Source organism: Pipistrellus hanaki, assembly GCF_964339955.1.
Source record: "Pipistrellus hanaki genome assembly, chromosome: 9".
NCBI lineage: Eukaryota > Metazoa > Chordata > Mammalia > Chiroptera > Vespertilionidae > Pipistrellus > Pipistrellus hanaki.
This window is the reverse complement of record NC_140511.1, coordinates 80,188,427-80,204,282: the sequence shown is the minus strand read 5'-3', so window position 1 is coordinate 80,204,282 and position 15,856 is coordinate 80,188,427. Positions and strand designations below refer to the sequence as shown.

Genomic DNA, 15,856 nt, shown 5'->3' with positions numbered 1-15,856 from the left:
CGAGTGTGGGGGGGTGAACTTCTGGGTGGCTGTCTTCCATTCAGGGGGAAGCCCCTCCCTGGTCCTCCCACCCCCATCTCCCATCCTGTTCATCTCAGCATCCGGAGAAGGCAGCTGAGTGACCACTGGGCACCGCCCTCCCCAGCTGCTGTGTCCACACTGGAGCGCCCACAGAGGACGGAGGCCTGGGAAGCCAGGACCACAGCTTTGTCCCTCGCCCCAGCCTCCTGCCCTGTGCTGGGCACTGGACCAGGTGCGGTGTCTCCTCTGCAAACAGGAATTCCAGCCCCATCCTCCCGGCTCCCCTCACAGGGCCCAGCTGGCCTTCCAGAGAGCCTCATCCGCCAAGCCCACCCCCTCCGAGGCCCCCTCCTCATCACCAGGAGGGTCTGAGCTCCCGCCCCGCCTCCCGGGGTGTGGTGACCGGATCAGGAGGAGACCAACACCCATCCAAGTGCCCACGCTTGCTCCTGCTCTGCAGGAACGGCAACCACGGTGCAGAGCAAAGAACGACCCTCATTTCATGGTTAATAACTCTAGTCAGTAGTTAACGCGGAGTGAATGAGCACTAGTTACGTGAACTCATTTAATCCAGCCTCCTTTTCCAAATAATGTTCCAGTGACTCTTCCAAGGTCACAGAGCGGGTCAGTTGCAGAACCAGGATTTGAACTCAGGAAGATGCCATACTTTCCGAAACCCGACTTTAAGCATGGAACTTGGAGGTGAAGCCCTGGGAGGCAGGGGGGTGGTCAGAGAGTCGGTTTTGGATCTCTCTCTGCTCCTCGGCTGGGTCAGGGCTTTGTCAGTCCCCCGATTCCTATGCCACTGGCTTTGGGGTGACTTCCTGGGGACCAGTTCTCATCCTCCACAGGAGCAGGGGGTCAGCGAGAGCAAAGAAGGTGACCCGATGTGGGGAGGTCTGCCAGCCACCACCCCCTCCCCACACCCAGCTGTGGGGCCCAGGGCGCTGTCCGGGCAGAGGGGAGAGGGAAGCCCCATGACTCACAGGGTGTGCCCCACCCTGTCCACCCGCGATGCCAGGGCGTGGCCCGTCCTGGAGGAGTGGCCCTGGGGCCCCCACCTCTGCCCTTTGAGGCCAGGCGGGGGCGGTAGGGGGAGATGAAGACTGTGGTCTGTGGCTGGTCGCCCCGCTGGCCTCTGGGCTTGCCTTCCCTGCTCCCACGTGTCAGGCTGGGCCTGCCCTGCCAGGTGGGGCTGTGCGGGATTGAGAGAGAAGTTTGGCGGCTGAGGAGGAGGAGAACAACCAGCCATAATCACAGCCCTGGCTCCTCAGCGGGGTAGCCACGTGCTCACCGTGTCCTCCTGGAACACCCAGGATGGTGCATGTGGCCTGTGGCTGGGAACCAGCCGCCGGGCACCCTGCCTCTCCAGTCCCGGCGTCAGAGGGGCTTCCCTCCTGCTCCTCACGCAGGGCAGCGGCCAGCAAGCCCCCCTCCTCCCTCCCGGCGTCCCCGCCCTGGGCAGTCCAGCCCTGCCACCCAGTCACCTGGCCTCGACGTGTGGCAGCTTGTTTCTTGTTTCTGGACGATTGCAGCTGCCCAGCGGGTCTCCCGCTCCCACCTCCACCCTCCCAGACACCTGTCCCGCTGCCACGCCCGCCTCTTCGGGAGCCGAGGCGGCCGCTCCCAGGCACAGGGAGGGCGCCGGGCCTCAGCGCGGGGCGGGCGCAGGCAGGGGCGCCTCGGCGTGGGTGCCTGCGCGGAGCGAGGAAGCCGGAGCCGAGGGCTTGCTGGAGAAGGCGGCGTCTGAGCCGGCCCCTGAAGGCAGGGACCCGGAGGAAGGATGTGCTGAGCTGGGGGAACAGCCAAGGCTTGGAGGCTGGGAGGGGTGTCGGTGCTCCCCAGGCGTGGCTGGGGTGGCCGATGTCCTGGCATCCGATGGGGAAGGCGGGCTGTGGTCGGATGCAGGAGAGCCCGCGTGGCCAGCTGCGGAAGCTGGACTTCCTCTGGGCGGGACTGTGCTGTGCTCCTGTGTGCCAGCCACAGGGCCATCCACCTGAGCCAGCTCTAGGGGAGCCGGCCACCCGCTGGGAGGCAGACAGGCCCATGACGAATGGTGACAGACTCTCAGGGAAAGTGAAGGAAGAAGCTAAGGGCTGGTTCCAGGCAGTTCCACTCCGGCGCCTACAGGGGGCGGGCTCGCACCCGCCCTGGAACACGTGTGTGAAGGTGTTGTGAAACAGGAGGCGTGCCACACCTGCCAGGCGATGTCGTTTTAGTGGTTACAGTTACCACCGGGCAGGGCAGGGGTGAGGGGCCAGGTGGGAGTCTGGCCCGGGTGGGGGTGCGAGTGGCCCTGGGACCACCTGGGACCACCTCCTGCCGGAAGGCGCTGAGGGTGTGGCCCCAAGAACAGCCGCAAGGTGGGCCCGGCTGAATGGCCACCTCCTGGCTGTGCGGCCCGGGCTGGGGGCGTGGGGGCTCCAGGACGAGCCCTCCCCAGGGCCGGGCGGCGGGGGGACCCCCTCCTCACGTCTCAGAGGGGTTTCACATCAGTTCAGGGGCCTCAGCCCCAGCACGAGGGGCCTGGCCTCCGTGCCGACCGTGGACCATCGGTGTGAAGTGCGGTTCGGTCACAGCCCGCGAGCGGGCCCAGCCTGGCCCACTGGGCGACAGAGAGGTCAGCGCCCGGCTCCGTCCTGCGCCGGCGGGCGATCTGGGTGGGGAGGCCGCGGTCAGGTCAGCACGCAGCAGCCCCGGCTGACCCGCCGCCAGCAGTTGCGGCTGCGGCTGCTGAGGGCCACCTCCACGGCCTCCTGGAAGACGGCGTGGACGTTCTCCTGGAGCCGCGCCGAGCACTCCAGGTAGGCCACGGCGCCCACGGCCCGCGCCATCTCCTGGCCCTGGCAGAGAGCGACGGCTGGCGTGAGGGGGGCTGCCGGCACCTCCCGGCTCCTCCCAGCCCTCCGGCTCTCCCCGGAGCCTCCGGGGCACAAGCAGAAGGTGAGTGTTTCCCGGGTCCCCAGGCTCCCGCCCCCGGGCTGGACAAGTGCTCTCGTGGCCTCCGTGGCTCTCGTGGCCTCCGTGGCTCTCCTGCCTCCGTCCCGGGCTAGGCCTCTCCCTCCCCAAGTCCCGGCTCACTTCCCGGGGCGGAGCGGAGAGGGGCCTGCAGGCTGAAGAGCCGGGGTCTTCCTGGGCCTCAGGTCCCCACCCGGGGTGTGGGTGGGCGGGACTATCTGATGTGCACATCACTGTTCTCCCTTCCACGGCTGGAACCTTCCAGAGTATTCTAGGGACCACTTCCACGCACCACGTCTCTGATCCCTCCCCGGCCCCCCACCCCGAGCGCGGACACCTGGCACTGCAGCGGCTGTGCTGGTGGGCGTGCCCGGGGCTCCCCTCCCGCCCCCCGCCCCCGCCCCCGCCCCCGCTGGGCTTCCTACCCGGTGGTGGGTCACGGGCTCCAGCTTCTCTTTCCAGAGCTTGTTCACCAGCGCCTGGTCCTTGCGCAGGTCGGTCTTGCAGCCCACGAGGACGACGGGCACCTCCTTGCAGAAGTGTCTCACCTCCGGATACCACTGCGGGGCGGGGCGGGAGGGGGTGTGTGTCAGCCGTTGGGAGTGCTCCCGTCTCTGCAGAGCGGGGACGCGCTGTCCTCCTGCTCCCCGGCAGCTCCCCGGATCGCCGATCGCCAGCACAGCCCACGTCCGGGGAGGCCGACTCCGCGCCCGGCTCTGAGACCTCCACCTGTGGGCTCATCAGCCCCCCAGGCCCGGGGATGCAGCGCCCATCGCCACTCCCATGGCGCACCTGTGGGCGCCGAGGCCCAGCGAGGCGGTGTCCCTGGCCTCGGTCACACGCGGGAAATGGCAGGATCTGGGCCATTCCCGCTAGAACCCTGCCTGCCTACAAGGCAAGGGCTCCCAGGACCCCTCCTCAGGGGGGAATATGTCAGCGATAAGTGCTCCTTTGGAGATAAGGCAGCTTATGGCAGGACCGCCCGGCCGCCGGCTGGCCGGAGGGAGGCGTCACCCTGAGTCAGCTGCCCTCTGGAATGCGAGGCTCCCGGTGACTCAGGCTGGACTCCAGCCCCGCGGCCTGGAGCCCACAGCCCCGGAGGGCCTGCTGCTCCGTGTGCCCGCGCAGGGAAAGGGGCATGCGGCGACCGGCTCCTGGGGCCGCCTGGGGCCCGTGGGGGGGCCTGGGTGGACTCCCCACCTCCCAGCCCTCCACAGAATTGCCCCCGAAAGGGTCTCCTCAGGGCTCCACCCTGCTACCCCTGAGTGAGTCCTCAGCCCTCACCCCCTGGGCCCTGACCCTGGGAATCATCGCACCTGCCTCCAAGCCCGGCCTGCACTCCGCCCCAGAACCCCACTCGCCTGGTTCTTCCGGGTCTTACCAGCACCCCCTCCTCAGAGCGGTGGGTGCACCTTCCTCTGGCTGCTCTCGCCCTCCAGGTGACCACCCCCCGTCCATGGCTCTGTCCGGCCCTGTCCGGCCCAGTCCGGCCCTGCCCGGCCCGCTCCTGGGAAACGGCAAGTCTCCCTTCCAGTTACTCTGGTCAAAGTATCTTTCTCCCACCCATGTCCCAGCCACCTGCAAATCCTGATGGTTCTGGCTTTCAAAGAGATTCAAGCCGAAACCGGTTTGGCTCGGTGGATAGAGCGTCAGCCTGCGGACTGAAAGGTCCCAGGTTGGATTCCGGTCAAGGGCATGTACCTTGGTTACGGGCACATCCCCAGTGGGGGTGTGTGCAAGAGGCAGCTGATTGATGATTCTCTCTCATGGATGTTTCTAACTCTCTATCCCTCTCTCTTCTTCTCTGTAAAAAAATCAATAAAATACCATCTCCTCTGGCCCACAGTGCCTGGCACAGTGCCTGGCACTCAGATGTGCTCGGTCGTCGCTTCTGAAGGGCTGCGCGGAGCAGAACCCTCGGGCTCAAATCCCTGCGTCACCACCTCAATCGATGCGTTTCTTGGAGCAAGTGGCCCAGTGTGGGGTGACGGTAGTGTCTGCTCCCTAAGGGTGTGAGGGGGTCAGATGAGCACATACATGTGTGTCCGGAACAGCGCCTGGCACGTGGTAGGCTCTAACGCTGCCACCATCGTTGTCATAACCACGAATGCTCCCAAGAAACCTGAGCGCCATCCACACGGAGGCCCTGCACCTGTGTGCGGCGTCTGGAAGCCCTCATACCTGGGGGGCCTCCGGGGCTGCTGAGAGGCCACAGCCACACAGATGGGGGGCTGAGAGCTGCTGGAGGCTGACTGTTCATGTGACCTTGGTCAGGCCCAGGCGGGGGACATTCAGGGGCCCTGGGCCGCCCCGCATTCTCAGGCGGGTCCCAGTGTTCCGAGTCTGCAGGGGCGAGCAGGCGGGACCCTCCCACCACAGCCCTGCGGACCCCTGGCGAGTCGCTGCCCACCCTGGGGTCTCGATGCCAAAGGCACTGGCCCGAGGTCGCCCAGGGCCTGCTGAGCTGGCAGTCTGCTGGGTCCAGAGGGGTGCTAGTGGGGGGGGGGAGCAGTGTGGCCTGGCTTTGGGGGCTCTGCCTCCCCCCCCCCCCCCCGCCCCAGCACCTACCCGGGTAGAGACGTTCTCAAAGCTGTTGGGGCTGGTGACATCGAAGCAGAGGAGCACGACGCTGGCGTCCGGGTAGAAGAGGGGCCGCAGGCGGTCGTAATCGACTTGTCCTGGGGAGCAGGCGCGGTCACTCCAGACTCCCTGCCGCTGACAGCACCTCCCCACCCCAGCCCCGGGCCCCACGGAGCGTGCGTGCGTGCGTGCGTGTAGGTGTGTGTGCATGTGCGTGCGTGTGTGTGTGTGCGTGTGTGTGCCAGGCCTGGGTGAGACCATTTGCAGGGACATCCCTGTTTCGGAGGTTGGGGCAAGGCAGAGGCCCAGCCTGGAGGGACTGCTTTGCCCAGGGCTCGGGGCCTGGGGTGAGGAGCAAGGCAGGTGACCCCCCAGAAAGATGCCTTCGCCTGACCAAGGGAAGGGGCCTGCTGGGGCTGAGGCTAGCTGTGAGCTCTGGTGGAGAGATGACTCTGACCCCTTGTGCGGGCAAGGTCAGGAGGCTGGAGGGCAGAGGTCAAGGCCAGGCAGACCTGACAGAAGCTCAGCCACGGTGGATGCTGGGGCAGGACAGTCCGCCCCTGAGAGCAAAGGGCTCTGGGACGCGGCCAGCTGCCCTGGGTGGGGGCGGCTGTGGACACAGGCACAGAAACAAGAAGGGTTCCGTTCCTGGGGCCTCATCCCGGCCCACCCTGTCCCTTGGAGACTGGGTGGCCTCCCCGGTTCAGAAGGGAGGGAGCGGGGCTTGGCTCCCAGCACCCGGGGCCCCCTCCACCCTGCCCCCCGGCCGCACCCCACCTGCGGTGTCCCAGATCTGGAGCTTCACAGGTTTGCCCTGCGTCTTCATGTCCACGTTGAACCGCTCAAACACCGTGGGCGTGTAGCTCTGGGAGGAAGGGGCACGGGAGATGGTGAGGACAGCTTCTGACGGGAGCAGCCCCAGTGCCGACCCGGAGCCCGGAACCCTGCGGCACTGCCCGCACGGGGAGCCGGCAGGGGGTGGCGGTTCCTGGAAGCAGTCTGGTGGGGCTGAGGCCTAGAGCCGCCCCTGCCCAGCCCCCGTCTTCCCTCCTCGGCTGTAAAGTGGGGCGTTGGGAGTGGCCAGCGCAGCGTGCTGCTGCGAGGCTTCCGAGATCCTCCCCACGGAGCCCGGAGCACAGGGCCCACACCTGCCGGCCACGGCCATTTCTGTCTGTCCCTGGACGGGCACGGCACCATGGCTGCGTCTGCCTTCCTGCTGCCCTCCTCCCAGAACGGCATTAACCCACGTTTGTCCGTCCGCTCATTCATTCATTCGTTCCGTACATTCGGTCATGAGACCTTCTCCAGGTCCAGTTCTGGACACTGGGAACAAGAAGTGAACAAGCTCTCACTGGTGTGGCTCAGTGGATAGAGTGTCAGCCTGCGGACTCAAGGGTCCCAGGTTCGATTCCGGTCAAGGGCATGTACCTTGGTTGCGGGCACATCTCTCATCGATGTTTCTAACTCTCTATCCCTCTCCCTTCCTCTCTGTAAAAAATCAATAAAATATATTTAAAAAAAAAAAAAAAAGAAAAAAGAAAAGAAAGAAAAAGAAAGGAACAAGACTAGTGCCTGCCTCCTTTGCCTTTCAACCTCTCACAATCCAACCAAATCCCCTGTCCAGTGCCACCCCCTCCAGGACCCCCTCCCACAGGCCCTGGCTTCTGCCCTTCTTGTTTGCCCTGTCTGGGCTCAAGAGAAGGTCACCAGCCCCTGTCAATCCCTCCTGCTCGAGGCCCCGTCCCCACCAGCCTGTGAGCAGAGGGCAGAGGCCTGGTGAGCTCGGAGCCTGGCCACCCACTCCCAGGAGAGGGTCCTGTGCGGGCAGACGCCTGTCAGCACCTTGCACATGCCTGCGGAGATTGCGTGGCACCCCCATGCTCGCGGGATTCCCGGTGGGAGTCCCTTCACCCGCACCGTCTCCGGCCCTGCAGCCTGGGAAAGCCAGGCGTGTCCCCATTTTCCTGATGAGACACTGAGGCCCAGAGAGGGGAGGCGACTTGCCCAGAGCAACGCAATGGACAGCTGGCTAACGACGGAGGCAGGCTTGTTCCGAGGCCACCAGCCCCGGGGTCAGGAGGGACGTGGGGCTGGGCTGCTCCTCTCTGACCGGCCGCTGTCACCACCCTTCCCCTGTTCCGGAATGCTATCCCGGAGGCTCTGTCTGCGTCTTCTCTCGTGTTCTTTGAACCCCCAGGCAGGGCCACTCTGCCCGTCACGGCGATGGCACCTAATCTTATCTGCTGAGCTGTCCTCACCGGGAAGGCAGGGCCGTCTGGGCTCGGCCGGGGCAGGATGACTCAGGCGCGGGGCTGCCCTCACAAGGCTCACAGTCGGGGAGACGGATCGTTACGGAAATGGGGACACAGCTCAAGAGAGGAGAGTCAGGCCTGGCTGGCGTGACTCAGGGATGGAATGTCGACCTGTGAACCAGAAGGTCACGGTTCGATTCCGGGTTTGGGGACATGCCTGGGTTGTGGGCTCCATCCCCACTAGGGGACAGGCAGGAGGTAGCTAATCAATGGTTCTCTCTCATCATTGATGTCTCTCTCTCTCTCTCTCTCTCTCTCTCTCTCTCTCTCTCTCCCCCCCCCTCCCCCCCCCCCGCCTTCCTTTCTCAAATCTTGAGAGGGGGAGAGAGATAGAGATAGAGATAGAGATAGAGATAGAGATAGAGATAGAGAGAGGGAGAGGGAGAGATGAGTTGGGGGCTTCCCTGGGCAGCACCAGCACAGCCACGGAGTCCCGGGTGGAGGAAGGCTCAGCGGGCTATGCTGGGCTCCCTGTGGGAATGGTGGCTGCCATAAATGTCAGCCAGGAGCCCCCTGCCTCAGGAGCCTCTCACTCTGCTCCCCCCTCCCCCTCCCCCAGGCTGGGGCACAGCCGGACGCCGAAGCCCCTCCGAACCCCAGCCTGCTCTCTGCTCTTTGCTGCAGGCAAGAGGCCTGGGAGATGGGGCCCCACGTCTCGGTCCAGGCTCTCTGGGCCTGGAGGACTGCCAGGAGGAGGCATCCAGGGTCAGGAGCAGAGAGGGCCGGGTCCGGCAGGCAGAGCGCCGGGGGCTGCGGACAGAGTCCTGGTCAGGGGTGGGAGACGGGTGGTAGGCCAGCACGGCCCCTGCCCGGTTCTGTGCTCCAAGGGAAGACTCTGTCTCCCTGCCTCAGTTTCCCCACCTGTAAAATGAAGGCCTTTCCAACTCTCAGGTCTTGTGTTTCTTTTATTAGTTTTATTTCTGTTCATCCTCACCCGAGGGTATTTTCCCTCTGGCTTTTAGAGAGAGTGGAAGGAAGGAGGAGAGGCAGACACATGCATGTGGGAAAGACACAGGGACTGGCCGCCTCCCGCATGCATCCCACCCGGAACTGGGGATCGAGCCTGACCAGAACGGAACCCACGACCCTTCCGCCTGCAGGCTGGCCCTCTATCCACTGAGCCACACCGGCGAGGGCCCTTGTGTTCCTTTTAAATGAAGAGGCCCCTCTGGTGTCCGGAGGCAGAAGGGTGCCGGTGAGCTCAGGGTCCCTGATAGAGAGGAGCCCAGACTAGGGCAGGTCCACCCCCCAGTTGACAGACATGCCTCCCCCCTTGGCCAGCTCCTGTGTGTCCTTCAATACACCCAGTTCATCAGCTGTGAGATGCTCAGTTCCACTTGGTGACCTCTCTGACATCGGGATGGGTCTCACCCTCAGGGACACTGGTCTCAGAGCCCAGGACACTGTGGGGAGGCCCCACCCCTGCCAGCCCCTCTCCTGGGACCGCAGGCCTGGCCCCCCTGGGGTGCTCTCCCCGCGGAGCTGTGATTGCTGGGGTCCCCCGGGCAGCATCTGGGGGCCTGGGAACACATTCCTCACAACTTTTTTAAAAAAACGTGACCGGCCAAAGGCGGTGACATCAGCTCTGCAAACCACAGGCGTCAGCTCGACGCTGCCACAATGGAGAGAAAGGCCTGACCCGCCGCTGGGCTCGGTCTCTCCTGCCTCCCCCATCCCTCTCCCGGCGCCCGGCAGCCCGGCAGCCCGGCAGCCCGGGGTGGGCAGGGTCCTGGGAGAGGCAGGAGGGAGAAGAGACGCAAAGCAAAGCCATGACCCCGGGGAGGCGGCCTGGGGCGGGTCCGCCCTGGTCCCGGTGCCCGGCCGGTCTGCCTGGACGTCAGCGAGCTCACTGCTGACGGCGTGACGGTCGGCTGGCCTGAGCGCCCCGGACAAGCCAGGCGCCCAGTGGGGTCACCTCTCAGCCTTCCTTCAGCTCCGCCGCCCACCGCCCACGAGGCTGTATGGGAAACTGAGGCTCAGAGGGCCAGAGGCTGCCCACGTGCCCGCCAGCTGTCTGACTTGACTCTGGTGTGGCAGACCCTGGAGGGTGGGGGAAGAGAGAGGGGTGCCCATGGCAGGGGCGAAACGGGGAGAAAATACGATGCTTCCCAAGGACCTGGGCGTGTGTAGCGCGTCCTCCCGGTGGCAGGTTCGGAGCTGAGCCGGCGTCCGCGGACTGGCTCCCCCAGTGCCCCCGGGAGGCGGGCACCGCCACCATTCCTCGGATGCCGGCAGCACACAGGCCGGGCGAGGGCGCGCAGCGGGGACGGCCAAGTCGTCATTCGAACCCAGGCAGCGGCTCCAGCGGGCAGTGCCCTGGGCCAGGCGGTGCCACCAGGGGCTCCCCTCCCGGTGCCGGTGCCGCCTCCGGGAGATGCCGTTCTCCCGGTGACTCCTCAGAGCCGCCCCCGAAGGCGGTGGGAGTCGGCGGAGACCGGCTGGAGGCGGCGGCCCGGCAGCGGCTCCCGCAGCGGCTCCCGCAGCGGCTCCCGCACCGGCTCCGGCCCGGCCCGGCCCCCGCCCGGCGGCGCTCACCTCGGGGAAGTCCCCGGCCGCGAAGACCATCAGCAGCGACGTCTTCCCGCAGCCGCCGTCGCCCACCAGGACCACCTTCACCGCCGCCTCCTCGCCCGCGGCCTGGGCCGCCTTCATCGCGGGCGCCGGTCCGGGCGGAGGCCGGTCCCGGGCGGGAGGCCGGGGACCGGGAGGCCGCGGTGGAATGTGGAAGGGGCGGGGCGGCGGGAGGAAGTCGGCGGGGCCGGGCCGGGCGGGGCGGGCAGCGGCCGGGAGTCCAGGTGAGAGGCCCGAGCTGGACTGGGCTGCGCTGGGCGGAGAGGGTGGCGTCGGGGCTGGCGTGTGTGTGTGTGTGTGTGTGTGTGTGTGTGTGTGTGTGTGTCCTTCCCCTCCCACCCCATCCAGCCCCACTGCGAACTTCCTGGAGCACCTATTGCGTGCGCCCCTGGGACCCCCGAGGGGCACCAGACCCAGCTCTGTCCTCTGGGGGAGTCTGGTCTGCTGGGCGCGGGAGGGACAGCAGCTGGACAGGGCCCGTGTGGGCAGGGGTGCGGGCAGGGGAGGAGGAGGAGGTGTGTGCAGGGGTGCGGGCAGGGAAGGAGGAGGAGGTGGAGGCAGGGGTGCGGGCGGGGAAGGAGGAGGAGGTGGGGCAGCCGTGCTTGCCCCCCTGTTTGGTGGGGACAGGGACTGGGCGCCGGTGCCCAGCACAGGTGGAGCACCCGCGGACGGGCCTGGGAGGAGGGGATGAGTGAGTGCTGAGCTCGGAGAGGGTGCATGGCCCTGCAGGTGTCTCTGGCCGGGCGGGCGGCAGGAGTGTGGTGAGCTGGGCCCTCCCCCAGCCAGCCAGCACCAGGAAGCTTCTCTGCAGGCGGGCGGCCACCTGTCACTCTGGGTGTGTGTGTGTGTGTGTGTGTGTGTGTGTGTGTCTGGGGAAGCCATGGAATCTTCCACCTGTGAAGTGTTTAGACCAGGATCTGGGGCATGTTTGGCGCCATGTGTGTGATCCTCACGATTTAACCAACACGGATGGTCCCTCCGTGCCAAGGGCCGGGGGACCCTGAGCTGTTTAAGACACAGTACTGCCGAAGCCGGTGTGGCTCAGTGGATAGAGCGTCAGACTGCAGACTGAAGGGTCCCGGGTTCTATTCCGGTCAAGGGCATGCACCTTGGTTGCAGGCACATCCCCAGTGGGGGGCGTGCAAGAAGCAGCTGATCAATGACTCTCTCATCGATGTTTCTAACTCTCTCTCTCTCTCCCTTCCTCTCTGTAAAAAATCAATAAAATATATTTTAAAAAAAGAAAAAAAAGACACAGTCCCTCCCCTGAGAAGCCCATGCCTAGGCTGGGAGCCAGGCAGAGGGCTCAGAGTGTTAAGAGCTACCCCAGGGGCGGGCACAGGCAGGGGGTGGCTGTAGGGGGGAGGGTCCCCCCAGCCGGGCTGGGGGACCAGGAAACACTTCTGAGAAGAGGGCCCAGAGTCGAGGAAAAAGTAAGAGTCAGATGGGGGAGGGGAGAGATTTTCCAAACCGAGGGAACGGAACATGCAAGGAGCAGGGGCAAGAGAGAGGGGTTGCTTTGGGGCTCAGTGAGGGCGGGGCGGCCTGGGGAGCTGGTGCTGGGGGGACTGGGCACTGGAGCACGTGGGGGTCAGGAGCACACGCAGAACCTCAGTGACCGGCGCTGACACCTACACGATGCTCACGAGAGCCCCCGATGCTCCCAAATGGAGTGTTTCCGTTGACGCGCAAGGAAACGGGGCAGAAGTCTGTGGCCCTCCCGCCCCCCAAACCCCCCACTCAGGTCATGTCACCGGCACGGGGTTCAGAGCCCGCCGGCTCGGGAGAGAGCACCCTCGGCCTGGCCGGTGTGGCTCAGTGGCTGGAGCACGGCCTGTCCACGGAACCGTGGCGGTCCGGTCAGGGCACATACCTGGGTTTAGGGCTGGATCTAGCGGGGTGGCAACCAATCAATGTTTCCCTTTCACGTCAGTGCTTCTCCCCGCCCCCTTAAAACCAATGGCGGCGTCCTCGGTGCGGGGAAAGCCCGCTGGGCCTTCTCTGGACCGCACTGTGACCCCGAGGGCCAGCGGGCGGTGTCTGCCCAGAGGCAGGGCCAGACCCCGGACCCTGACTCAGCGTCAGGCTCACCCAGGCCCGTCAGCAGAGGGAAGGGAGCCTCGCCTGGATGGAGGAGGCATCCTAGGACTGCCCCGCCCGTCAGTGCCCCTCCCTCCCCGAAACCGCCCCAGGGCTGGGCAGTGGCTTGGCACAGGGCTTGGTGTGCAGCCCTGTGGAGCGGCGGGGAGGGGCCCGGCCCCCACCCCCGGTGACTCTCCCCGGGGCTGCTGTCAGCAGGCTTCGGGCGGCCGGCGGGCGCGGCCAGGCTGGGTGGAGGAGCCGAGAACCAGGCAGAGGCGTTTGGCCTTGGTTGCCATGGGGATAATCACGCCGACACTCTCGGTGTGTGTCACGCTTTGCAGTTTCACTGAGGGTTTCCTAACGATCGCCCGCCAGCGGCCCCCTGACCCGGTGCAGGTACGCTCCCCGGCCGGCGGGGCTGTTAGCCCATTTCACAGGGGAGGCGCCTGAGGCCAGAGAGCTTAAGCGCGTGTCTAAGATCCGCAGCCAGGAAGAGGCAGAATCCCAGGCCTGGCCTCAAAGCCCACTCTCCCCGACATCACACCTCCCTCACACGCGTGAGGTCATCCAGGTCTACTGATGTCAGACCCCAGCTCTACCCCCACCCTGTGCTCCGGCTCCCACAGGAGGGGAGGAGGGCCCGGTGGTCAGGGATGCCCCCACGGCTCAGGCACGGCTGGGCCCCGGCAGCGGTGTTTTCCTGGCGTTCATTTTGGAGGGAGGAGGCGGCCCGGGCCGGTTGGCCCGCCAGGGCACGGTTATGCTGTTTACTGGGACACTGTTTTGTGTGGTTGCCGATGACTGCCAGCCTGGGGGTGACTCAGCCTCTTAGAATCCCTCTGGCCCCAAGCCCAGGGTCCTTTGGGAACCCCGAACGGTGGGTCACAGCCACAAAGACCCCAGAAAACAGAGATGGCCAGGCCGGCCCTCCTTTGGCTCAGGATGTTATGTCCAATCGGCTGCTTGGCTGGACAAACGGGAAGAGAAGGAAAATGATGGAGCCGGGAGAGAGGAAGGAAAGAAGATGGGCAGGCTCAGTAAGCAAAGTAATGAATGGAGGAACAAATGGCCGCATGCGTGTGTGAACAAGCGCATGACCAGAGTTCAGGGTCAGCGGACAGGTGACTACCCTCCGGCTTCCATCTGCTGCGTCTTCTGACACCCCCACCCCCAGCCTCCCTGAGGCCCAGAGTCCCCTTCCGTTCCAGCCGAGTCTCTGCTGCCCCCCTGTGGTGGCCCTGCTCCCTGCACCGTCATCACAAGCTCTGCTCGGGGTTCCTGGCTTGGGGTGTGCGGTGTTTCTGGATGAACGGAGGGGAGGGACAGTGGGGGCCAGGGCGGTGGAGCCTCAGAGTCCAGTGCTGCCCCGGAGAAGACCTGGCTGGGACACAGGCCCTTCCCTCCTCACACCTCCCTAGGCACCTGCCCTCCCTGTCATCCCAGACACCAAACCCAGGAGGAACTCCACCCAGAGCCTCGGCCTCACGTCACTGCGCACCCACTGTGGGTGCTCATTTTACTCCGTCCAGTGAAGTACGGATAACTCTTTTTTTAAATACACTTTATTGATTTTTTACAGAGAGGAAGAGAGAGGGATAGAGACTTAGAAACATCGATGAGAGAGAATCATTGACCAGCTGCCTCTTGCACCCCCCCACTGGAGACGTGCCCGCAGCCAAGGTACATGCCCTTGACCGGAATCGAACCCGGGACCTTTCAGTCCACAGGCCGACGCTCTACCGCTGAGCCACACCGGTTTTGGCGAAGTACGTATCATTCTTAAACTCTTTGACAATCGAGGAAACTGAGGCCCCAGCCCCAGCCGCTGAGTGGACGGGCTTGGGCTCTAACCCAGGCGATGGGGCGCCGGGGCCTTTACACACAGAAGCCCAGCAGTCAGAGGGGGGCCGTTGGAGACTTTATCCAATGTGCTCCTTCCGGGAAACAGGCTCTGGGGAGGGAGGGACTTCTCACACAGCGAGGAAGCGCAGACACAGGTCTGTGGCAGGCAGAACCCCAAAGGGCCTCTACTCTCTGGTGTCCTTCTGAGGGCTCCCAGGACCAGCTCAGCCTCAGCGGCCGCGGGGCTGGAGCCCAGGGCTGGGGCGCAGCCTTCTGCCCCTGCCTCACCGGTGACCCTCTGGGTCCGAGGAGAAGGCGGATTCTGGGGTGGGAGAGGCGGGGAGCGAGGCCGCCCCGTGGTCTGTGTTTGTTTAGCCGTCGGGACCGTCCCTTCCGGTGTCTGCAGTCCCAGACGGCCGGCCCCGGGCAGGAGAGAGGAAGGACAGTCTGGAGCTGCAGGCGCCGTGGGCGATAAGCCGCTGGCCCTGCCCCTCCCGCATGCGGGCCTGCCTGGCCGTGCTGCTGGCCGGGTCAGCAACCTCCACGCCTGTCCTCCGGGGCGGGGCTCCGTCTATCGCTGAAGGCTCCCTGACTGAGAGGGCCGGGGACCTCCAGGCAGGCCCATGAGCCCGGGGTGGAGGGAGGGGGACCGTGGGGGAGAGAAAGAAGAGGCAGAAAGAGATGGGAGCAGCTGGGTCTGGGCCCTGGTGAATGAACTTAAAACCTAAAGGCATGCCAAAGCCGGTTTGGCTCAGTGGATAGAGTGTCGGCCTGCAGACTGAAGGGTCCCGGGTTCGATTCCGGTCAAGGGCATGTACCTTGGTTTCAGGGACATCGCCAGTAGGGGGTGTGCAGGAGGTGGCTGATCGATGTCTCTCCCTCATGGATGTTTCTAACTATTCCTCTCCCTTCCTCTTGAAGAATCAATAAAAATTAAAACAAAAAACCCTAAAGGCAGCCTGGACCTGCCCTCACAAACCAGAGCGGCCTGCTGGCGCCCCTCGTTTCCACAGCTGCTCAGAGCGTCCCCCTCCCCGCCTCCCGCCCTCCGTGGCTCCCCACGGCCAGCAGGACAAGGCCCTTCGGCCTCCACCCTCAGCGCAGCCACGCCTGGCCGCTGACCCCAGACACAGGCCACACTGAGCCGGCAGCGCCCCCGCCTGGCGGATCCTCTCCCTCCTCCTCTCCCTCCTCCGCGTGTCCGGTCTGCCTGCCCTGCAGAGCCGCTCATGTTTCCACGCCCTCTGAGCTTCCCTGGCGCCAGCCTTCACGGGCCCCTGCGGCAGCCTGGCGGGCTGGCCACCGCCTCCCACACAAGCTCTCTATCAGGCCTTACGGGGGGTGAATGCCCACCCAGACCCTCCTCCTCCCACGCTCACTGCGACCTTCCGGGGCGGTCCGGGGGGGCGGGGAGCCACAACAGCTGGGGTCCAGAGCGGCCTGTGTGTGCCCTCAGCCCCCCTCCTCAGGAGCTGGGGAGGGGGCAGTGC

The 15,856-nt window shown here is 65.5% G+C and overlaps 1 protein-coding gene across 1 annotated transcript; it reads right to left on the bottom strand.

Moving 5' to 3' along the window:
- Positions 1 to 572: 572 nt before the first annotated feature.
- Positions 573 to 10,564, bottom strand: RHOD (ras homolog family member D). Its single transcript, XM_084895109.1, has 5 exons — positions 10,407 to 10,564; positions 6,337 to 6,424; positions 5,548 to 5,657; positions 3,405 to 3,539; positions 573 to 2,864 (listed from the first exon to the last, which is right to left on the bottom strand). The coding sequence occupies exons 1-5, from the start codon at positions 10,521 to 10,523 to the stop codon at positions 2,697 to 2,699; spliced, it is 618 nt and encodes a 205-aa protein (XP_084751235.1). The 5' UTR covers positions 10,524 to 10,564; the 3' UTR covers positions 573 to 2,696.
- Positions 10,565 to 15,856: the final 5,292 nt, after the last annotated feature.